Raw genomic sequence first — 24109 nt, 5'->3', positions numbered from 1 at the left:
ATGCAAAGATGGGCACAATAAAGGACAGAAATGGTATGGACCTAACAGAAGTAGAAAATATTAAGAAAAGGTGGCAAGAATACACAGAACTATGCAAAAAAGATCTTAGTGACCCAGATAACCACGATGGTGTGATCACTCACCTAGAGCCAGACATCCTGGAATGTGAAGTCAAGTGGGCCTTAAGAAGCATCACTACAAAGCTAGTGGAGGTGATGGAATTTCAGTTGAGCTATTTCAAATCCTAAAAGATGATGCTGTGAAAGTGCTGCACTCAATATGTCAGCAAATTTGGAAAACTCAGCAGTGGCCACAGGAATGGAAAAGGTCAGTTTTTATTCTAATCCCAAAGAAAGGTAATGCCAAAGGATGTTCAAACTACTGCACAATTGCACTCATCTCACACACTAGTAAACTCAAAATTCTCCAAGCCAGCCTTCAACAGTACATGAACTGTGAAATTCCAGATGTTAAAGCTGGATTTAGAAAAGGCAGAAGAACAAGAGATCAAATTGCCAACATCAGCTGGAACATCGAAAAAGCAAGAAAGTTCCAGAAAAACATCTATTTCTGCTTTATTGACTATGTCAAAACCTTTGACTGTGTGGATCACAACAAACTGTGGAAAATTCTTAAAGAGATGGGAATATTAGACCACCTGGCCTGCCTCCTGAGAAATCTGTATGCAGGTCAAGAAGCAACGGTTAGAACTGGACATGGAACAACAGACTGGTTCCAAATCGGGAAAGGAGCATGTCAAGGCTATATATTTTCACCCTGCTTATTTAAATTATATGCAAAGTACATCATGCAAAATGCCAGGCTGGAGGAAGCACAAGCTGCATTCAAGATTGTGGGAGAAATACCAATAACCTCAGACATGCAGATGATACCAGCCTTATGGCAGAAAGCTAAAAACTAAAGAGTCTCTTGATGAAAGTGAAAGAGGAAAGTGAAAAGCCTGGCTTAAAACTCAACATTCAGAAAACTAAGATCATGGCCTCTGGTCCCATCACTTCATGGCAAATAGATTGGGAAATAATGGAAACAGTGGCTGACTTTATTTTTCTGGGCTCCAAAATCACTGCAGATGGTGACTGCAGCCATGAAATTAAAAGACACTTGCTCCTTGGAAGAAAAGTCATGACCAACCTAGACAGGATATTAAAAAGCAGAGACATTACTTTGCCAACAAAGGTCCATCTAGTCAAAACTGTGGTTTTTCCAGTATGTATGGATGTGAGAGTTGGAGTATAAAGAAAGCTGAGTGCTGAAGAATTGATGCTTTGAACTGTGGTGTTGGAGAAGACTCTTAGGAGTCCTTTGGACTGCAAGGAGATCCAACCAGTTCATCCTAAAGGAAATCAGTCCTGAATATTCATTGGAAGGACTGATGTTGAGGCTGAAACTCCAATACTTTGGCCACCTGATTCAAAGAACTGACTCATTTGAGAAGATCGAGATGCTGGGAAAGATTGAAGGTGGGAGGAGAAGGGGATGACAGAGGATGAGATGGTTGGATGGCATCACTGACTCAATGGACATGAGTTTGAGTAAACTCTGGGAGCTGGTGATGGACAGGGAAGCCTGACATGCTGCAGTCCATGGGGTGGCAAAGAGTTGGACACTACTGAGCAACTGAACTGAACTGAAGAGATTTAAGCCTGCCATTTACTCTTTTCAATATATTAGGGGCACTCAATGATAGCCACCAAAATCCAGTTTTTTAGTCACCATTTATTCTTTTGTAAATGCCAAAGAATTTCACCCACTGTATACCTTCTTGCCTTTATCTCATCCAGTTTCCTACAGGTGAATGTTTAGCAACTGCACAACTAGAGCACGACCATCAATACACTACCTAACAGGCTGTGATCCAGCTTCAGAGCCCATTCTTAGCCTGCTTGCTAGGACCATGATCTTAAGTTGAGTTCCCTAGAAACAGACTCTGCAATAAAGTCTCTTACGTAAGTAATTTATTTTGTATTTCTTTGCTAGAAAGGAATGAGGGAAGCAGGACAGTATTGGGTCAAAAGCTAAGGATGGATATTCAGACAGGCTCCAGCCTGATCCCATGGGATGCACAGAGCATCAAGGTTGGGTCGACTGGAGGCCGGCCCCCAGGCCAAGGACGTGTCACCTCCAGGTGAAGTTGGCTCCACTTGGCTGAAGGCAGCGCTATGGGGAGGGGTGGCATCAGCAGCCAACCCTTCATGCAGCTGGGGAATGAGACATTTGGCCAAAAGAGGAATTTCCAGGACACCAACAACATCCATTATTCCATTATTCATTTGTTTCCTGAAGAGCAAACACTTCCTTGAAATTCTTCTCAAATTCTGCCTCCAGTCTAAGCCCCATTTGGCCAAAATCATTGAACTGGAAAAAAATAATAAAATGATAAAAAAAATAATGATCTTTATTATCAATATCACTGGATACCCTGCAACTGAGGATGATCAAGGCTCTTTTATCTTTGACATCCTGAGTTATGTGAACCAGGTTATGCTAAAAACTCATGCAGCCCAGAGTAACTTATGCTTTCTTAAGAGCATGATTATTTCATATTAACAGGACAGGAATGGAAAATGATGACCACACTTGGGAGCTCTTACTTATTTGGCTGGGTTATTGATTTCAGTGAGAATCAGAAAAGTAATCTGTTCTTTGTAATAGTGCAAATAGTACAGGGTGGCTGTGTTAGTTCAGTGAACTTCCTTTCCTGTTGCCATGAAGCCACTAACCCTGTGTGCTGAGTACTGAAACCCATGCGCCCAGAGCCTGTGCTCCACAACAACAGAAGCTACCACAATGAGAAGCCCCCATGCTGCAACTAGAGAGTAGCCCCTCACCTGCCTCAACTAGAGAAAGCGCTTACATAGCAACGAAGACCCAGTGCAGCCGAAAACAAATAAAATAAAATAAAATTTTAAGAAAGGAAGAGAAAATGAAATGGAAGCAGAGAGAGCCACTTGCCTTGAAAGATGCCCTGTGGTTCTGAAAGATGAGACGCATGTCCCACACAAACCCTTCCACATGGGAGTAGCCCTGCTCATTCAGCCTCTTCTTGATCTTGTCCAGCCACATGGGCTCCTTGAGGTTTTTAGAAGCCTCTTTCATCTAGGGAAAAACAAAAGTCACTGGGAGCATTACTGGCAGAGTTCAACGTGTGCCTCTTGTGGATTCCCATCAAATCTGGTAGAAACACAAGGTAACGATAACAGGAGCTCACTCTCTTGCTCCTGTGGGAGTCCAGCCTCGACTATCACAGGTGCCGGTTTCCAGCTGGGGGAACATCATGGCACCTGTGATCACTGTTGGTCGTGATTACTTATGATCAGTGTGCATCTCTGTGTGCTCAGTTGTGTCTGATTCTTTGTGGCCCCCTAGACTGGAGTCCACTAGGCTCCTCTGTCCTTGGGATTTTCCAGGCAAGAATACTGGATTGGATTGACCTTTCCTACTCCAGGGGATCTCCTCGAACCCACATCTCCTCTGTGTCCTGCATTGGCAGGTGGGTTCTTTACCATTAGCACAACCTGGGGAGCCCTTGTTGTGGTTACTTACATAATAATAATAGGGAATCCTCGCAAAAAAGGTGCTCTCTGAATGGCAATAGACCTTCAAGAGGAGGAACTCACATTTCTGCAAAAGAAGGAAGCTGTCAACAAAAAGCAGCTTGGAGACATTGAGCCCCATACACATCCCCAGGCCAAACATGACTCATACCAGTCTCTGGAAGTTTCCCCAGATGGGGATGGCTCTTGGACACAGACGTGCAATGGCTGCAAACAAGTCCTGGTGTGACTTGAGTGTGACTGAGTCATGGCTCACCCTGTGGTTGCCTTCCCCCTACCCTGTGCTTGACTTTTCACACTTGGGAAGGCTTGGGTTCCCGTCTGACCTACCAGCTGCTCCTCCGACTGCATCAGCCTCGCCAGGACCTCAGATTCCCCGAGACCCTGCTGGTTTCCTGAAGACTCCTTCATCCTGCAGAAGGTGCAACTCCACGGGTCCCTGCGGGGCCGGGAATAAGTGATCGAGGACAAGGTCCCCAGAAACACCTGCCACTCCCATGTCTGCCACCGTTCTCCTTTCAGGAACATTGGTGGGCACAGCTCTGGGAGGAAGGGGGAGGAAGGAAGACCTCCAGAGTCTCCAAGACTACCATACGGGGTCTGAGTCAATGACCCCCACTACAGTGTGTGGAGCTGGTGTCAGAGTCAGTGGGGGGCTCTCCTTTCTGTGCCCACTTCTGGGAGCACAAGGAATCCTGTCCGCCCGGCCTGCGTGTCAAAACTGGGCCTTACCCCTGGGGTCCTCCGGCTTCCCTCAGCCCATTAATAATGTGACAAAATGAGGGAACCAGCCCATGCTTCCTTTGTTTTCTGAATAAGCACAGAACAGCCAACTCATTGGAAAAGACCCTATGCTGGGAAAGACTAAAGGCAGGAGGAGAAGGGGGCGACAGATGATGAGATGGTTGGATGGCATCACCGGCTCAATGGACGTGAGTTTGAACAAACTCTGGGAGATGGTGAAGGACAGGGAAGCCTGGGTCGCAAAGAGTCGGACACGATTGAGTGGCTGAACAACAGCAACAACAACACTAAACAAGTGTGTTTCCACCCCTGTGACCAGGAGTCAGGTTGGAAAACTTCTAGCAAAGGACAGGAGCTTGGTGGACAAAGGACCTGGCTACCAGCCTCAGTGTCCTAGAGGAGACTGAGTGGCAAAAAGCATCCACCTGCCACTGCCTGCATCTTGAAGCAGCTCTCTGCATCATACCGCTGGACCCTGTACCCATGGGCCCACTCTTTCCCCATCCAGACATAGTAAGAACTAGGCAGGGAGAGTGGGCGTGGCCAGAGGGAAGGGCCCCAATCAGAAGGGAGGGGCAGCATCTCACGCACTTCTCAGTTTCCACGGGCGGGATGTGACAGTCCTCGTGAAAAGACCTCGAACAAGTGTCACAGCAGAACAGCTTTCCTCCATCCCGGCAGGTCTCACACACATCTGAGTTTCCCAGCTAGAAGGTAAAACAACATCTATATCCCCAGTGAGACCCCAGAAGGCCAGCACTCTGGGAGTCAAGAGCCCACTGCCTTTGTATGAACCTGAATGGACGCATGTGGTTCTCCCTGAGACATTAAAGAACAGCATGGTGTTGGCATTTCAGAAGAAGAAAATGTGCTCTGCAATGAAATTGATGAGGAAGAGCCTATATGTCAGACCAAAAAAGTCTTCCCTGTAAAACCAGAGAATCTAACACTGAAAGACTAGCAGCAAAACAAGGTAATTTTATGGGAATTTATTACCTTGCAGATGAGAGATAAAATAAAGTCCGGAAATAAAGTGCTACATGTGTTTGCCTATACCACAATAATTAAATTGACTGCTGGGAGGGTGATATATTGAGAACTTAATACGGTGGATTAAACTTCTTAGTGTGGAAAGTAGTACAAGATTATTTTAACAATTATTTTGAGTCTTATTCTGGGCTTTTGCATGAAGCTACTTGTGTTGGGTGAATTGGGATTCTGGCCATTTCTTTTGTTTTTGAAATGGCCATACATGAGGAAGTGCTAGCCCCAAGGACCATCTTGCCTAAAGCTCCCTTTCAGTGTTCTGGGGCATCCTCAAAGACATCCCCAACTGGGGACTGAAACTGCTCTGGCATGGAGCCACGGGACCATGCTTCTTCCCTTCAGTGTAAACACTCACAGATTGCCATCATCATTCCCCAGAAAGTAATGACCCCTCTCCCCAGAGGAACAAGGAATAACAGATATAATCAATGTCTAAGAACCTCGTGTGTGCTCAGTTGCTCAGTCATATCCAACTCTTTCTGACCCCATGGACTGTAGCCCACCAGGCTCCTCTGTCCACAGAGTTTGCAGGCAAGAAGACTGGACTAGATTGCCATTTTCTTTTCCAGGGGATCTTCCCGACCCAGGAATCGGACATGCATCTACTGCGGGATTCTTTACTACTTTACTACAGATGGATTCTTTACTACTGAGTCACCAGAGAAGTCCCTAAGAACCTCACATTTGTGTATTTTTTAGTAGATTTATCTACCTCTTTGTTTCTAGACCAGTTCCACATTAGAACCTTCACGGCGGTGTATATAAAATATTAATGTCCTGGTCCCAGTGCCAGAAGTCTGAATCAGTTTGTCCAGGTGGGGCACAGCTATTGGTATTCTTCTTTAATTCATAGAATGGGTAATTTTGTGTATCAGAATCATCTGGGGACTTTTAAACAATCCTGATGTCCAAGTCTTAGCCTAGACTGATAAACAGAATTTCCTCTAAGTTGGAATCCCAGCAATGCTATTTTCCAAAGGTCTTCAGTTCAGTTCAGTCACTCAGTCGTGTCTGACTCTTTGCAACCCCATGAATCGCAGCACGCCAGGCCTCCCTGTCCATCACCAACTCCCGGAGTTCACTCAGACTCATGTCCATCGAGTCAGTGATGCCATCCAGCCATCTCATCCTCTGTCGTCCCCTTCTCCCCCTGCCCCCAATCCCTCCCAGCATCAGAGTCTTTTCCAGTGAGTCAACTCTTTGCATGAGGTGGCCAAAGTGCTGGAGTTTCAGCTTTAGCATCACTCCCTCCAAAGAACACCCAGGGCTGATCTCCTTCAGAATGGACTGGTTGGATCTCCTTGCAGTCCGAGGGACTCTCAAGAGTCTTCTCCAACACCACAGTTCAAAAGCATCAATACTTCGGTCTTAGTTGCAGCCCAAGTTGAGTATTAGTCAGAGCAAAGTCTGTTATTAAGGTATGGGGTTTAGGTCAATGCTGAACTGTCCTGTAACATCAGTCCCAGAGACATCACTTTGCTGACAAAGGTCCGTCTTGTAAAAACTGTGGTTTTTCCAGTAGACATGTATGGATGTGAGAGTTGGACCATAAAGAAGGCTGAGCACTGAAGAACTGATGCTTTTGAACTGTGGTGTTGGAGAATACTCTTGAGAGTCCCTTGGACTGCAAGGAGATCAAACCAGTCAATCCTAAAGGAAATCAACCTTGAATATTCATCAGAAGGACTGATGCTGAAGCTGAAGCTCCAATATTTTGACCACCTGATGTGAAGAAGTGACTCACTGGAAAAGACCCTGATGCTGGGAAAGATTGAGGGCAGGAGGAGAAGGGGACCACAGATGAGATGGTTTGATGGCATCACCAACTCAATGGACATGAGTTTAAGCAAGCTCTGGAAGTTGGTGATGGACAGGGAAGCCTGGCATGCTGCAGTCCATGGTGTCGCAAAGAGTTGGACACAACTGAGTGACTGAATAGCAACAATCAGTCCCAGGAAAACTGAGTAGCAGCAGTGAGGGTACTCTTGCTGGAACAGTTGCTTCCTCTTCCCTGTGGACTCTTGGCCATGGGCTGTGAGACCTGACCCTCTGTACCGATGTCCATCCCAAACAAGCCACACAAACACTGGACTCCAGCATTGTTTAGATGACTGAAGAATCCTTCAGTTGGCCAAGGGTCAGAAAGAGTGTAAATAAGATCTAAATCTTGTTGGGGGCATTATTTTGGAGGTAAAGTATATGTAAAGCTATTTGACTATCCCTCCTCTATTGGATGCCATGCATCAGCATTACTGCGTACTTTCCCACCTGAGTGCTGCCCCCTGGAGTTGTGCAAAGGTGACTCTGCTGCAAATGTCCATGTTGTTGCAGCGAAAGGAATCAAAAGGGCTTTCCATGTGGCTCAGTGATAAAGAATCCGCCTACCAGTGCAAGAGATGCAGGTTCCATCCCTGGGTTGGGAAGATCCCCTGGAGGAGGGCATGTCAACCCACTCCAGTATTCTTGCCTGGAGAATTCCATGGACAGAGGAACCTGGCAGTCTACAGTCTATAGCGTTGCACAGAGTTGGACATGACTGAGTGACTGAGCACACACGGACACACAAAGCAGCCAATCACATGGTACCAGTTTGAGTTAAAATGCCCTGTGATTTGCTAGATGGTGACCAGCTCAGCACCATGATGGTTCCCTCAAGACTGGATGCAGGGCTTCCATAAAGAACCCGCTAGCCCCAAGTGCATTTCTCTGAAGGATCCATACTGCTGCTAAGTCACTTCAGTTGTGTCCGACTCTGTGCAACTCCATAGATGGAAGCCCACCAGGTTCCCCTGTCCCTGGGATTCTCCAGCCAAGAACACTGAAGTGGGTTGCCATTTCCTTCTCCAGTGCATGAAAGTGAAAAGTGAAAGGGAAGTCGCTTAGTCATGTCCGACTTGTAGCGACCCCATGGACTGCAGCTTACCAGGCTCCTCCATCCATGGGATTTTCCAGGCAGGATCCATGACAGTGTTTAAACCTTAACCTGCCAGCTTCACCTGGCCTGTTCCTTCTGGTTGATGCTTAAAACCATCACGCTCTCCCTGTACCTTGGAATAGAAGTTTGGGATTTTTCTTCCCTTCTCTATTGCCTTCTTTAAAATGCTGCTCTCCCTCTAATTTCCTCCTTACCCCCCATCTGCAGGGCAGCTGTGCCCATTACTACTTCAAGCCCAGGCTCTAGAGACCCCAGTGGTCTCAAGCTCTGTCTCCTATTTGCACTTTCAAGGGGAAAAGAGGAAATGGGAAAGTTTCTACTGCGCAAATGGAAAGGATGCTTTCATCCTTTAAGACACCCAATGCCAGAACCATGTATCTGAGGTGGGCGATGTATTTGCTGTGCCCTGCTCATCACACAGGGCGACACACTCCACCTGAGTGTGAGCGTGCTTCAGGGAAATGCGGTGATGACTCAGAGAAGGTGCCGAGGGAAAGGCCTGCTTTAGTCTGGCTCACAGGTGGGAGTTAGTACTTACACAAAGGTTATCTAAGGTGTTGTCAGGAGACTTTGGTCCTCTTTTCTGCAGAAAAGAAAGATTAAATGACAATACTGAATGTGATGTATGCATCCGTCACTTATTTAAATACCAGTCACTGGAGGGATTCAAGCCATTGTTCACCCATTACTTCACACCTGTTTTTGTGGATACATGTATCTAAAGGAGATCAGTCCTAGGTGTTCATTGGAAGGACTGATGCTGAAGCTGAAACTCCAATACTTTGGCCACCTCATACGAAGAATTGACTCATTGGAAAAGACCCTGATGCTGAGGGATTGGGGGCAAGAGGAGAAGGGGACGACAGAGGATGAGATGGCTAGACGGCATCACTGACTCAATGGACATGAGTTTGGGTAAACTCCGGGAGTCGGTGATGGACAGGGAGGCCTGGCAGCTGCGATTCATGGGGTCGAAAAGAGTCAAATACGACTGAGGGACTGAACTGAACTGAACTGTATCTACTTGGAAAATAAAAAAGTACTAAAGGACCACTGTTCAGCCCAATGCAAGTTCTATTCCCTGGCTCTTAGATGCAAGGTGGAGCCATCTGGGGACTTTAGCCCTGGTTCCCACAGATGGAGTTGGTGGAGCTCTGTTGGTTTTCTTACTTCAAGAGGCCCTTGGGCACTTTTCTCTGCATTATAAAATGCCATCCCACCAAAAGGAGCTGCAGTGAGAGTATCAGGCCGAAGATTCATCATCAACAACCCAGGTGACCACGGGGCCCAGAGTCCTGGAGTTCATGCAAACGTCTCAGAGGAAAATGCCACTGCCTGTCACAGGTCTCCTGGGGCACAGCCTCAATGATAAAATGTACCCAAACTTCCCAGGGCTATAGCTCTTCTTCCAGAAGGTCACCCTTCTCTCCCCTCCCTTCAAATCCCAAGAAGTCAGCTAGCTGACTCTTCAAAGGTAACTGACTACCACCCACTAGCTTTACATTGCTTTCCAATATTCAATAGAATGACCTGGCCTCCATCCCTCTTGGGCAGGGGTTCCCAACCTCTGGGATCTAATGCCTGATGCTCTGAGATAGAGCTGAGGTAATAATAATAGAAATAAAGTGCACAATAAATGTAATGCACTTAAATCCTCTGGAAACCATCCCTCCTCCCTAGTTCATGGAAAAATTGCCTTCCATGAAACCAGTAGCCTGGTACCAAAGAAGTTGGGGACCACTGCTCTAGGACACAGGCAGCCTCAGCTTTGAGCTCCAGCCCAGGGCAGAGTGGTCATGGACAAGTGTAATCCAGTGTCAATGATCTGAGAGGTGGCTATGTCACTGCCCATCTTTCTATTGCCCATTCTAAACTCACTGCTTCCCAAGTGGCTCAGTGGTAAAGAATATCCCTGCCAAGCAGGAGACGTGGGTTCAATCCCTGGGTCAAGAAGATCCACTGGAGGAGGAAATGGCAACCCATTTCAGTCTTCTTGCCTAGGAAATCTCATGGACAGAAAAGCCTGGTGGGCCACAGTGCATGGGGTCACAAGAGTGGGACACAACTTAGCAACTAAACAATAACCCCGTTAGTTATTCTTCCATGTTAGGCAATGAAGTTGAAACAATCCTTGAGGTCAAGGATATTGTTTTAATCTTCTGAAGACCATTGGGCATTTAGTAAGCATTCAATAATTGCATGTTGGATAAGTGAATAAATGAGTATCATTTCACTTAAGAAATCCCTTGGAGGGGGAAATGGCAACCCACTCCAGTATTTGTGCCTAGAGAATCCCATGGATAGACGAGCCTGGTGAGCTACAGTCCACAGGGTTGCAAAAAGTCAGACACGACTGAGCTATTAATACTTTTTTTTCCACTTAGGAAGAGATTACTTGCTATCTCTTAAGCAAATTTTTTTTTTCTTAAGCAAATATTACCCAACATTAAAAAGATTGTTCTAGAGGAATGTTGTTGTACAGTTGCTAAATCATGTCCAACTCTTCATGATCCCATGGACTGTGGCACGCCAGGCACTTCTGTCCTCCACTATCTCCTGCAATTATTTTACAACACTGCAATTGTCATCAAAAGGTGTTAGTGACCTTTGTCAGGAGCCAGGAAGCCATCATGTAGTGCTGAGAGTGACACTGAAGATTCCCAAAGCTAAGGAAAAAAGAGGTTCTGAGAAACACAGAAGACCCATGGGAGTAGTAATGAGTCCTGAGGTTTGCCACTTGGGGAACATCTGCTGTTGTGCAGAGGGAGATGCAAAATGAAGAGGTAACTGCAGGTTGCTGCCAGAAAGTGCTGTACCCATGACTAAGGGTAGAATCTATTGTTAAGAAGATGCCAGCTTACTCGGGTAAACTAACTGAGTAACTCTTAGCACTTGGGGAATGATACAGATGCTGGTCTTCAAGATACTCACTAAGTAGGGCAAATAATAGTTCCCTGTAGGAAATCCAGCAGGTGAAATGTCCCAAGGACTTAGAGTTTCAACTGTCCAGAACCTCAGATAACGTCAGGTCCTGGATCTCACATTCCCAGTGGAAAATGAAGTCCCATGGGCCAACTACGTGTGACCTGTCTTAGAAGTTCTGTGAATGTCTTGATTGGCCATTTCTTTTTTTCAATTATTTTGTCTGCACCATGCAGCATGTGGGATCTTAGTTTCCCAACCAGGGACTGAACTCATGCCCCCTGCACTGCAAGGGTGCACCTAATCACTGCACCGCCAGGGAAGTCCCTTGAATGGCCATTTCTATGTGTACATAAGAACGGCACTTCTCACCTCCATCTTGTTTTCAAGTTCTCATTCATAGCCAAACTTGGAAAAGCCATCTCCGTGTCCTGAATCTACACTGCACCTTACATATTTGTTGTCTCCATAGAGGAAGGAATCACTTTCACAGACAGAAGGGAGGTCTGCACAGCAAAAGAGTGGCATCAAAGTAACCAGTTTTCTTGGCCAGCCCTTCCTATACAATCCACTGATCTCCCAAGAGCTTCCCACCCTACAGCACCATCTTCATCAAGGGCAAATAATGGCCCCCTGAAAAAGAGTATGTATGTGTGTAGACTATTAAGGGGTGGAAGGGGATACAAATGATCAGAAAAGAAATATGTTTCTTGTTGCCTATCTTACAAAATGGTATATGGACCAAGATAGACAATCTTAGACTGGGATTCTCTGAATGACTGTGAACATGCTTTCACTCCATTAGATTTCATTAAAGTTAGGAAATAGTAATACTGATTTTAAAAATCTGGGTTTGATTTGAAGACGACCTTATCACCCTCTTACAATACACTTCTGCATGTTCCAGAATCATGCTTGCCTTTACAATTTTGACAACATCTGCATCTGTAGCTAAAGCACATCCATGAGGCCTATTTTGATGGCTCCTTATCACTTCTATTTCAAATGGTTTGCCATCAAGAAGACCTTGCCATCCAGAACAACATAATGTTCAAAGAAGCAACACTGAAGGCATATGCCAAAAGTTTTTTAAAGGTGGGAGCAGGGTGTTACACAGTTTAGAAACCACAAAATAACACACTGTGCATGCAAAATCGATTATGTGATGGGAATTTCTAGAAAATTATGTAATAATCACCTTTTTTCTCCTGCCATATTTCCTTGGAGGATTATGGAGAAATCTTCTCTGAAAGATAAAAAGATCCAAGTATATGGTTTGCCTATGAGTCTGGCACTCCCAACCTCTTCCCAAATATTTCTACCTGGATGCCCCACTGTCGGCCCAAAGCCATGGTATCTAAATGAGAAATCATCTCCCTCTCTTCACTTGTATTTCTCCTAAATTCAATCAGTGGCACTTTAAAAATCATCTTTAGAACATTCTTCCCTTCTTGTGCTTTTCCCCTTAAGTTTTAAGAGGTTTTCCTTTATAATCTCTTTGACACCTCTCTCCCGCTCTCCATTCCTACCAGTCACTCAAGCTTGAGTCCATATACCAAGGCTTGTCAATCAATATACACTTATCCCATGCCTACTGGGTGTCAGATATTCTCAACAATCTTGGACACACAAAGATGGACACAGAAAAAACAATGCGCGAAAGGATAAGAGTAAAACTATAAGAAGATCTTAGTAATGGGCTGAGAAAGCTCAGGGAAGAAGTGGTCGGGGCCAAGTGGGTCAGGGAATATTCAGGGAAGAAGAGCATTTGAGTTGAACACTGCGTGTTGGGTGTAGGTTTCTTGAGTTGAAAAGATGCTGGAGTCATTTCAGTGTCCCTTGGCCATATAAGACACTATTCTAAACATGTCATTTCATATCTCAGAAGACTTCATTGATTCTGCATTGTCTATGAGTTTAAACACTTTAGCCTGGCATTAAATTCGTCTACAAACAATTGCAATTGAATTGATGGATTATGCCTTATTATATACAGTATGTCTATCTCAACCCACTAGGCATGGTTCTGGTTTTCACATCATTCCTTCTCAGGAATACCTTTTTCCTACCTGTTTGATTGTAAACTGTCTTCTTCTTCCAGTGCATAAAGTTGACTACATTCACCTGAGTCAGAACGATCCTTCCCTCCTCCAAACTCCTATTCCATCCTGACAAACGCAGTGGAATTTCCTGCCTCTTTCACAGCAATGATGTGCTATGTTGTACTGAGGTTAGGAATGTGGAACACTCTCCCCAGGTGAGAGGATAAACTCAGAGGCATCTGAGCTTTCGTGATAAGTCAACAAATATTTTGTGAGCAAATAGTGACCTTATTCTTGGGGAACAACAAGGAAAGTCACATCTGTCCTGGCCCCCAGAATACCTCCATCAGCCATAGCAGGGGCCTCCCTCCACAGCGAACACTTATCTTCCAATTCTTTGATCTTCCGTGGCCGCCTCTGATTTCAAATTCCCTGGGGGTGAACCAGTCTCCGTTCTCACTCTGTATACACTTCACCCAGGATCCTGTAAGACCAGGGTAAATTCATCTTCAGCCTTCCTTGTTTTCAGAAGGCGGGCTCCCACCACACTGGATCCTGGACACACCCAGTTTAGGCTCAAGATCTAAAACAGAAGAGTCTGGCCTCCCCTTTCAGGCTTCAGAATCCCCACATCTAGCCTCCAAATCCCCTCACAGGAGATTCACTGCCTTGTGGCAACATTTCTTTAACGGATGTGCAACAACAACAACAAAAATGATAATTACCATCAAAATCAAGCTTTTAAAAGTATTTCAAAATCACCTAAAAAGGAAAAGCAAGTGACTTTGAAGTGAGAGAGCATTTCAATTTGCCAGGGAGAGGACCTTGAGCCCATGGGAGCAGAAACTCGGGTTGAGACTGAGATCTCCGATGGGTACCTTGTGGCTCAGAATGGCACCATAGCAGCATCTGTGCCCTTTATCACACTTTCTACCCAGTTCAATGGCATTGTTGAGCAGAGATTTCCCATCCCCAAAATCATGGATAGCTGGTATTAAAAGTAACTGTGAAATGCTATACAATGGAAAATTTAGGTTATGTTATAAAAGATAATCATATGTTAGCGTCATTAGTCATTACAGAAAAGCACAGCTAAACCATGAGATACCATTTCACATCCACTAAGATGGCTGTCTTAGAAAAAAGAGACAATAACAAGTATTGGCATGGAAACAGAGAGATTGGAACTCTCATACACTGCTGGTGGGAAGATGAAGTATTACAGCCACTGTAGAAAACATTTTGATGTTTCCTCAGTAGGGTTAAACATGGAATTATCACAGGAACCAGCAATTCCACTCCTAGGTATATACTGGAAAGAATTAAAGACTGTTCACACAAAAACTAGAACATGAATGTTCAAAATAGCATTATACGTAATAGTAAAAGAGTGGAAACAATCCAAATTGATGAATGCTGCTGCTGCTAAGTCGCTTCAGTCGTGTCCGACTCTGTGCGACCCCGTAGACGGCAGCCCACCAGGCTCCTGCGTCCATGGGATTCTCCAGGCAAGAGTACTGGAGTGGGTTGCCATTGCCTTCTCCAATTGATGAATAGCTAAACAAAATATGGTATATCTATACCATGGAATATTATATTATGTGGCAATAAGAAAGAATGAAGTACTAATAATGCCATTACATGGATGAACCTTGAAATTGTCATCATAAGAGAGAGAGCCAGTCACAAAATGGCACACATTACCTGATTCCATTTTACATGAAATACTGAGAATAGGCCAATTTATGGAGCAGAAAATAGATTAGCCAGTTCAGGGTTGGGTGGTGGGGTGAGTATGAGACTGGGCATTGATTACTAAGAGACATGGAGTTTCCTTTAGTGGGAAAGTATTCTGACAAAAATATTCGATTGTGGTGATAGTTACACCATCTTGTGAATATACAAACAAAATTCAACATTGAATTGTACACCCTGAGTGGTGAATTGTATCTCGGTTAAGTTGTTTACTAATACTTTATATCAATTATGTAAATTAATTCCTGATAGCTATACCATGAAGTAGGTTTTAACGATTTCTTTTTTAGATGAAGAATTTCAGGCTCAGAAAGGTCCCATTCTCTACTCAGATGAATCAGTTCCTCTTGGCACAGGAGAGGCTGGGACTCACGTTATCTGATTCTGAATTCTTTGCTGGTCCTCATTATATCAAGCACCTGCCCTGGTGATAATCATCCCGAGGGAGAAAGGACATGAAGGTAGGGACTGAGAGCCTCGTCCCTTGTGGACATGTCCACGTGGGAATGAGCACCTAATGTGTGTGATTTCTTAAAGTATGAAAATATTAACCTAGGTATCCCTTCCTCCTTCTCAAGCGAAATGGTGGCCCCCATTCCTTCAACTATGTGTAATTCACATAGGTAATCCCATGACTTCTCAAGATTCCCTCAGATAGGCGTTGCATAGTAGACCTTAAAACTCACCGTGTTTCAATTTCTTCTTGTGTAACTTTCCCTTCACCTTACCACAGGTCACAGGAATTATCTGAGAGTGAAAATCCACACGTTCATATGTGTACTTTCTTTTCCCTGAAAGAGAAGATTCCTTCATGGTCTCATTTTCAGTTGCACCTGTACCACTTCTCCCATGTTGAGTTTGTTCTTATAAAGGTATGAAGGGATGTAGAAAGCTTTATACCACAAATCTCCAGAGTCAAGGGCTTCCCTGGTAGCTCAGTTGGTAAAGAATCCACCTGCAATGCAGGAGACATGGGTTTGATCCCTGGGTCAGAAAGAGCCCCTGGAGAAGAAAACGGCTACTCACTCCAGTATTCTTGCCTGGGAAATCCCATGGATAGGGAAGCCTGGCAGGCCACAGTCCATGGGGTCTCAAGAGTCAGACATAACTTAGTGACTAAACCACTACCACTAGAGTCAAAGCCTTTCTTCCAAGTGACATTTTCGATACATGACTACAGAATATCCACCTCTAACTCATCCCTCAAGTTTCACACAAAACTGAATGTGTTAGTAAAAAAATCAGGCTTCAATAAAACTCTTAGCTCCCAATCCAGTCAGCCTCACTGATTCTCATACAACAATGAAGCATATAGCTGCCTCATGTTCTGAAGGGAGCCATGGGACGTCCCTGGCAGTTTAACTGTTAAGACTCTATGCATGGGACACAGGTCCCATTCCCAGTCCTGGAACCAAGATCCCTCATGCCTCAAGGCCAAAAGGAAAAAAAAAAGTTCTTTCTTTCGTCACTGAAGGGAATCCTCCAACTATTTCACCACAGTTACGTAGCTGGAGCAAAATGAGAGCCTACTTGCATCTCTCTATGTCAGGTCTGGCTGAGTGAGCAGAGAGGGCAATGATGGGGGAACCTAGTGGAGGAGACGTCTGCCTTCTCTTTGTGTTCTCTGCTTTGTTTCACGCTTCTTTCTCATATCAGCACTCTCCTTAACTAAAAGAGGAGTTCAGGAAGCTCTAGAATAATCTGCAAGTTACATGGGGAGAGGGCTGCTGGAGACTGAGTCCACAGAAGCGGGGGTGAAAGGTCTTTGAATAAACTAGCTCAAGGAGGCTGTGTAACTGATCCTGACCCTGCAAGTCGATGTTTTAGAGCCATGGTGGGAGGAGGGGGAGCTGTCCATGGTCCAGTTTTGAGATAGTAGACTAGGAGACCTGGGATGGGCTGTGAAAGATGGCTGGCCTCATTCACCCTCTTAGTTTACAGATGAAGAAACTGAAGGGAAAGCAGTCAAGTGACAGGCCCAAGCCCACACAATCAGAAGAGGATGACAGACTTCTGACCACCACTCCAGGCTATCCATGGTGTGCAACCTCTGACTTTCTGTGTAGCAAGAGAAGGGCCGGTTAAATTATGTGTGGGTTGTGTATGTGCCCTTTATGTGCAAACAGACTATTTCCGGCTTAAAAGTGATCAGTTCAGTGGGGAGAACATCACTGTGATAGCCCTTGGACCCACGGGGTCTGGTTTAGATCTGTCACCAAGTTTCTTGTTTGTGAAATTATCTTCTTTTTCATCCAGGCACATTTTGAACCAAAGCGTAAACTTTTCCTGTTAGTAAAGCTGCATAAAGCAATTAGGGAAATGGATTTATCAATAAAAACACAGTGCAAAACAGGAAATTAGCTGCCTAATTATTGAGACAATATTTCCTTTTTCTTCCTTACCTCTTGACTTAGCTCTTCTCTGTGGGATTCTGTTATTATGAGTAAAGCGGGGTCTGCCTCTCCTTTTCCCTGAGGAAATAGAAAAACAGAATCATACAGAATCAACACGCAGCTCCATTGCATCTATTAGTACTTTTCAGAATTTCCACTGAAATGTAATTTCCCAGAAGCCTATCTAATGCACAAAGAAAAATATATCCTTCCTAATCTTTAAGCTACCAAGAATTAGATGGCAAGTTTTAGACTTATATTTTACTTTTCATTGTCACACATTAGTAAAACAAACAAGAAATTGATATCAGCATTTTACTTATATCCCAAGCAACCATGTGTTAACTGTTTAATGCACAATTAAGGGAAATGAGTTCTAGGAAACCCTATGGCAGGCTTTGCAGGTGAGACACATGTTACACACATCACCTGGAATGAAGCTGTTTGTACATTTAGTGTACAAATAGTGTTAGTAATGTAACCAAGAGTTTTGTCCACCTGAGCTTAGACAAAGATATTGGAATCTAAGAAACTAAGAAAGAGAAGAATGCTAACCAAGAGTCCTCCAAAACCTTGATTTCACATAGTAACTAAGAATGGACTCAGTAAATATTGCAGCAGAGACTGTCCTGCCATTTACAAGTTAATTGGCTGTGGATATGTATCTCAAAGTTTGCTATCATTCACATGTGCTTTATTTTCTAAGGTAGGAAGATAAATTCATTTCCTTCTTTCTGAGTTCAGTGCCCACCATCCAATGACCGCCATCTGGTGGGAAGGGTAATTCAGACTCCAAGAAGAAATATTTTCCAGGCTACTCCTTCCTAAGTGCAATAAACTCTAAGCAGATTATGAGCATATATCAGACCAGCAAAGTAAAAAGACTCTTTCCTTCAATCAAACCCAAAGTGGATCCAATGGTTGGCAGAATAATTTTACTTTCTGGTCTTAAGACTAAGCAGTTACTGAAAAGATTTTCAATTCCTCAAGATCAAAATGGCCCTATGGGACAAATCTTGATGATTAGACTTTATCAGAAGGTCTACAACTTACAACAACCTTGCAAGTGGTCACCTGTTATTATTTAACAGGATAATATGAGCTCAAGGAAGAGGCCTACAGAGATTTATAAACTTGTGTAAGAAAGTATTGGGTTGCCCGAAAAAGTTCGTCCAGGTTTTAAATGTACAGAAAACCTTGAATGAACTTTTTGGCCAATCCAATAGAATAAAAGTAATAGCCATGGGCCAGGGAGAACCACTAAAAAGGTAGAAATGGGGTTCTTAAAGAGGTGGATTAATCTTTTGACTTCCTCTCACTTTCTCCCTCTGGAAGGTGGGTCCACCACACAGCAGAAGGCCATCCAGCCAGGTATGGCTCTCAAGGCTCTCCTCACCTCCTCGCTCACCCAAGGTGCCAAAGAAAGAAAGAAAGAAAGAAAGTGAAGTCGCTCAGTTGTGTCCAACTCTTTGTGACCTCATGGTCTGTAGCTTGCCAGTCTCCTTCATCTACAGGATTTTCCAGGCAAGAGTACTGGAGTGGGTTGCCATTTCCTCCTCCAGGGCATCTTCCTGATCCAGGGATCGAACCTGGATCTCCCGCATTGCAGGTAGACTCTTTACTGTATGAGCCACCAGGGAAGCCCTTAAGATGCCAAAGTGGTAGAATACTCTAGAAAACCAGGATATTTCTGGCCCTCTTTCTCATTCCTCCCTCCTCTTCTAAAGGTCCATGCTCACAGCCCAATGAGAAGAGATCAAGATATCTCATCCTTGCCTCTTCTGTATTCCAGCTCAGCTTGGCACTAAAGCTCTAATCACAACCTTAGACAGTCCAGCAACTGTAGAGCTCTTTCTTTCTCTCTGTCTGTCGCTCACTGGTTATGCCTTTCCTGGATAATGGGTGTGTTATAGTTGTGTGTGTGTGTGTGTGTGTAAGTCGCTTCAGTCAAGTCCTATTCTTTGTGACCCTATGGACTGTAGCCCACCAGGCTCCTCTGTCCATGGGATTCTCCAGGCAAGAATACTGGAGTGGGTTGCCAAGCTCTCCTCCAGGGGATCTTCCCCAGCTAGGGATCGAACCCAAGTCTTATGTCTCCTGCATTGGTAAGCGGATTTTTTACCACTCGCACCACCAGAGAAGCCATCAAATCTGTCAGCCTACTATCTGTAAGGAGAACAATAAAATACACTGCAGTCCATTCTAGTTTTTAGAGCTTCTAGTAAAAGGAAATTTTGAGCTTAAAACCCACTGCTTCATAATATAACACTACTGTATTTTACTTTCAAAACAGATTGGCTGATCAAGGCAGGATTTAACTATTTCTATGTCCCCAGGGTATAGTACCCATTTAATAACACTGAAGCTCTATAACAAGCCCTAATATATATTCTAGCAGTCAGGTTATAATCTAGGTCTATAGCCATACCACTCTGAACACATCTGATCTTACCTAATCTTGGAAGCTAAGCAAGGTCAGGCCTGGTTAGGACTTGGATGGGAGATTATAATCTAAAGTTATTATTATTTTTAATTGTTATGGTTAGTATTGGCTTCCTTGGTGGCTCAGTGGTAAAGAATCTGCTTGCAATGCATGAGATGTGGGTTCAATGCCTGGGCTGGGAAGATCCCTGGAGAAGGAAATGGCAGCCCACTCCAATGTTGCTGCCTTGGAAATCCCATGGACAGAGGAGCCTGGAAGGCTATGTCCATGTGGTCGCCAAAGAGTTGGACACAACTTAGAGACTAAACGGCAACCAACCAAACGGCTGGTATTAACCCCTAGAAGTAAATGTGATGATTTTTAATCTAATACTGTTTTCTCCAAATCTTAGTAGTACTAAGACCCAAAAGTTGAGAACAAATTACTAAGTGCCGAAAAGTATGACCAAGTGCCCCAGTTTATTCAGGACTAAGGGGCACCCAAGATGTGGGACTTAAAGCGGCAGAACTCGGAAGGTCCTCAGCAAACCGGGTTGAGTTGGTCACCCTACTTCCGAGCAGGAAGATCCCCACATCCGAAGGCAATGGACTGAACCAGGTAGGTGACATCCAAAGTTTCGATGGAACAGGTTATGGAGGTACTAAATCTGCCTTCATATACAGACTATATTTCTTTCCCAAAACTTCAGGCTCATGGCCTGACCTCACCTCTTCCCTCACCACCAATTGATGAAAGCATCTCATGGAGAAAAGAGCTAGTGATTGTGGGCTTTTCTCCACAGTGTCAACTCACAGCTGTGCCTGCCGGGTAAGATGCTACCACATCTGATCTCTCCTCTCTCATCCACTTTCCTAATCCTGAATGACTCAGACTAGCAGTTCCTGAGCAGGAATAGAGCCAAGAGAGAGTGAGAAAAGACCGCAATTATGCCGCCTCTTCACCATAGGTATTTCAGACCAAGCTTACTCAGGAGGAAAGAGTGGAGGTGCTTTGAGTTGGAGAAAAAACTAGTCTTAATACAAGGCTAGAAAGGACCTTCAATAACTGTAAAAGACTTTTATTCCTGTTAAAAGGGAACACGAAAGCTCTATGACCTGCTCCCAAATATGAAAAACTTAACTAATAGAAGATTGATTTGAAAGGGCAATGAAAGAATGAACTTGCTTTCTACTTACAATTTATAAAGTCTAACCATTTTAATAAACCAAACATGTGAGATAAAGGAATTTTTGTGAAAACAGATAAAACTAAGAGGAAAAAAAATTTAGATCCTGGGCAGATAAGAGCTATGATATAAATGCAAACAATTAATAAAGCTGGCTTCAAATGGGCTTGCTTTCTAGATTTCATGGTGGTCAAATTGACTGGTAAGCTTGAGTAGGAAAAAAAATGTGCGGGGGAGGATCTGTGTTCCTCAAAAGCATAGCAAAATTTCTATTGATCCTTCAGGGCAAAATAGAAGTGTCACAGTCTTACTCCTGATCTTGGCAGGTTTCTGCAGACTCATTTTCACCTTCTTTCCACGTGGGGCCGGTTGGCCAGGAGCTTTGCTGTTGTCTAGGGCTAGGCAGGGGAAAATACAGAGTTAAACAAAAAACAGCTGACATGTGAGATGAAAAGCAAGTGAGAAATGTTACGAGAGAGAGTATAAGACAGTGGGGAAAATGCCAATTAGGAGCCAGAAACCCATGAAAATCCATTTAACTCTCTCTGTCTCTTCCTGCATAACATAGATCTGCTACTCTTATTCCGTCTCATCACAGAGTTGTTGTGAAGGTCAAGTGTTAAAGTTTTTCAAAAGTGTTCTATAAGTTGTATATTACAAGCTACCATACCTTATGGCTGTCTAATTGTAAAAATACATTAAAACGTATCAATCTACTATTGACCGTGTGTTGAAAACAAAAAGTTCAATTCAGAAGTATCCAAAAAGAAAAGCAACGGGTAATGGTTTTAATTCTGAACCCCCCTGAACTGTGCACTCAGACAAGAAAGAAAGTTATGGCAAGGGATCTCAAGCAGGTGTCCAGAGCATTTTTTATTTATGAGGGATGACTTTTAAATTGTGTACAAGATTTCACTACACTTAGGGGAAAATGTGGTTTAGAATTGATCTGTGGACACAAAGACCTAAGTGAAAATGTTAAAAGGATTAAATACAGATATTTAGTGTTTTGAAAATAAATCATTCTTAAAATGGATGCAACCACTTTTTTTTTCTTTTTGAACAATATTATACACATTCACTAATAGGGCAGCCATGGAAATTGGCAAGAACATAAGATATATAGATTGGTGACAAATAATAAATTTTCACTGGACTCTACATAGACCTACTGACTCAAATATTGGAAATCAGGGACTTCCCTGGCAGTCCAGTAGTTAAGACTTCAAGCTTATAATGCAGTGGGTGTGGGTTTGATCCCTGGTCAGGGGAGCAAGATCCCATATGACACAGGGTGTGGCCAAAAAAAGCCTTGGAAATCACATGGAAAATGAAGTCTAGTCCTCATTGTCTAGAGAAAGAGTGTTCCTTAAACTGCTACTAAGATAAATAAGATTTCATGGGTCTGATGAGAAGTAATACATATACATTACTGAAAACTCAGAAAATAAAAATGGCTTCAAATATCACCATCTGGAGAAAGCCACAGTTACCTTGTTCAAAGATATCCTGTTAGACCTTTCTTTTTGCATATTTTGCTGTTTAAATGACACTTCCATTACAATAGTTGAACATGTTTAATATTTTGAATTTATACATATAACTTTAAAAAACATAAAACTAGAAACATCACCTATATTCCAATGACTACTGCATATGTTCTTCTGGATGTACTGACATTAATTTTTCCATGTATCTATATCTGTCTCTCCCTCTATATATAGATTGATAAATATGTATAAATAAGGATTTATAGAGGTATAAAAACTCATAATGCTTATACATATATTTAACACACACACACTTGCACACACATACACATATAGTCTGCTTTGTTCATTTAGGCTTCTTTGGAACATCTCTCCAAATTAATAATAATTTCTTGACCTAGGAAAGAAGCCATATATTGAGGACAGCAGTGTCTGTACTATTTAGCTCTGCACTACTGCACACGTGAACTAGAAACTGTTTCGTTGAAGCCAACATATATGGCAGTCTCTTTGTTACAGTGCCCTGGCCTGTATCCTAACTGACACATAAGCTAGAAAACTATTATTGTCCTCAAGAGACTGAAGGCTGCAAGAATACGGGAAGCAGGGCCTTATGAACTAAACAGGTGTGACTACTTCACTTCACTGCTTACCTTTTCGATGTACATTTCTCCTTGGTCTTCTTGTCCAGGAATGTCCTTTCTTTTTTTCTTAAAAAAATTATAAAGTTAATTACTTAGAGCTGTAAATATAATTTTCAAAAACTTATATATCAGTAATTTTCAAGTATTTTTTGAGACATTAGTTCACAAGACTGGGGCAAACTTCTTAACTCCCAGTGTAGCAGTGTGAGGTTGATTCTGAGCTATATTTCACTTTGGTAGACTATAGGAGATGATCCTCTTTTGAAAATTTTTTTAAAAATTAGAAAATAAACTTCCACTGGTGCCTTAGACTGAATGATTATTGCTGTGGTTATATATCAATTTATTCCCTTTTCAAGTATTTTCATGTAAATTCAAATGTGCACATGGATAATATACTGTGCCCAATTCAGGAGGCATTCTCAACTTTGATGTGGAGAGTTGCCATTAAATAATCTCTGTACTCTTGCAGTTGTAACAAAACCCTCTCACTTATATTTAATATAATGCCTGAGCGACTATAATGCCCAGGTGCCTGATCTGCCTGGTGGTCCAGTGGCTAAGACTCCACGCTCCCCATGCAGGGCACCCGGGTTTGATCCTTGGTCAGGGAACTAGATGCCACAACTAAAGACCCTACACGCTGCAATGAAGATCAGAGATCCCGAGAGCCACAACTAAGACCTAATGCAGCCAAATAAACAAATATTTTTTAAAAATACAGCACCTGAAATTACCAGAGGAAATTAAGGAACCACACGGGGTTTTGTGTTGGGTTTTGCTTTCCTGTGAGAGATGTGAAAATGTGTGAACGTGAGACCATTGGTCTTGGGTAAGTAGTTCAGTCCTGACTTACAAGGCAGGAAGGACCAAAAAGCCTTGCTCTTCAAATGGAAATGGTATATTCAGGAATGCTGGCGTTCAACCCCACTCCTGGGCATATACCCAGAAAAG

The 24109-nt window shown here is 43.4% G+C and overlaps 1 protein-coding gene across 25 annotated transcripts in view; it reads right to left on the bottom strand.

The window, feature by feature from the left end:
- Positions 1-1959: 1959 nt before the first annotated feature.
- Positions 1960-24109, bottom strand: part of LOC109571642 (nuclear body protein SP140-like protein) — an 81194-nt gene continuing 59044 nt past the window's right edge. For 20 of the 25 annotated variants that reach the window (XM_070773571.1, XM_070773563.1, XM_070773477.1 and 17 more), the window contains 13 exons: positions 23165-23221; positions 21333-21419; positions 17423-17491; positions 15921-16022; positions 15707-15811; positions 13607-13749; positions 12422-12469; positions 8840-8884; positions 4911-5026; positions 3906-4014; positions 3565-3642; positions 2974-3117; positions 1960-2376 (listed from right to left, as the gene is read on the bottom strand). In XM_070773571.1, the coding sequence (XP_070629672.1) occupies positions 2284-2376; positions 2974-3117; positions 3565-3642; positions 3906-4014; positions 4911-5026; positions 8840-8884; positions 12422-12469; positions 13607-13749; positions 15707-15811; positions 15921-16022; positions 17423-17491; positions 21333-21419; positions 23165-23221 (1196 nt within the window). In that variant the 3' untranslated portion in view covers positions 1960-2283. Of the gene's footprint in view, positions 2377-2973; positions 3118-3564; positions 3643-3905; positions 4015-4910; positions 5027-8839; positions 8887-12421; positions 12470-13606; positions 13750-15706; positions 15812-15920; positions 16023-17422; positions 17492-21332; positions 21420-23164; positions 23222-24109 lie in introns of those variants that run through there. The other 5 variants (XR_011562094.1, XM_070773493.1, XM_070773499.1 and 2 more) reach the window with 5 other exon arrangements.

This window comes from Bos indicus, chromosome 2 (genome assembly GCF_029378745.1).
Source record: "Bos indicus isolate NIAB-ARS_2022 breed Sahiwal x Tharparkar chromosome 2, NIAB-ARS_B.indTharparkar_mat_pri_1.0, whole genome shotgun sequence".
NCBI classification, from domain to species: domain Eukaryota; kingdom Metazoa; phylum Chordata; class Mammalia; order Artiodactyla; family Bovidae; genus Bos; species Bos indicus.
The sequence above is the reverse complement of the archived record's forward strand: the minus strand, read 5'-3'. Positions and strand labels throughout refer to the sequence as shown.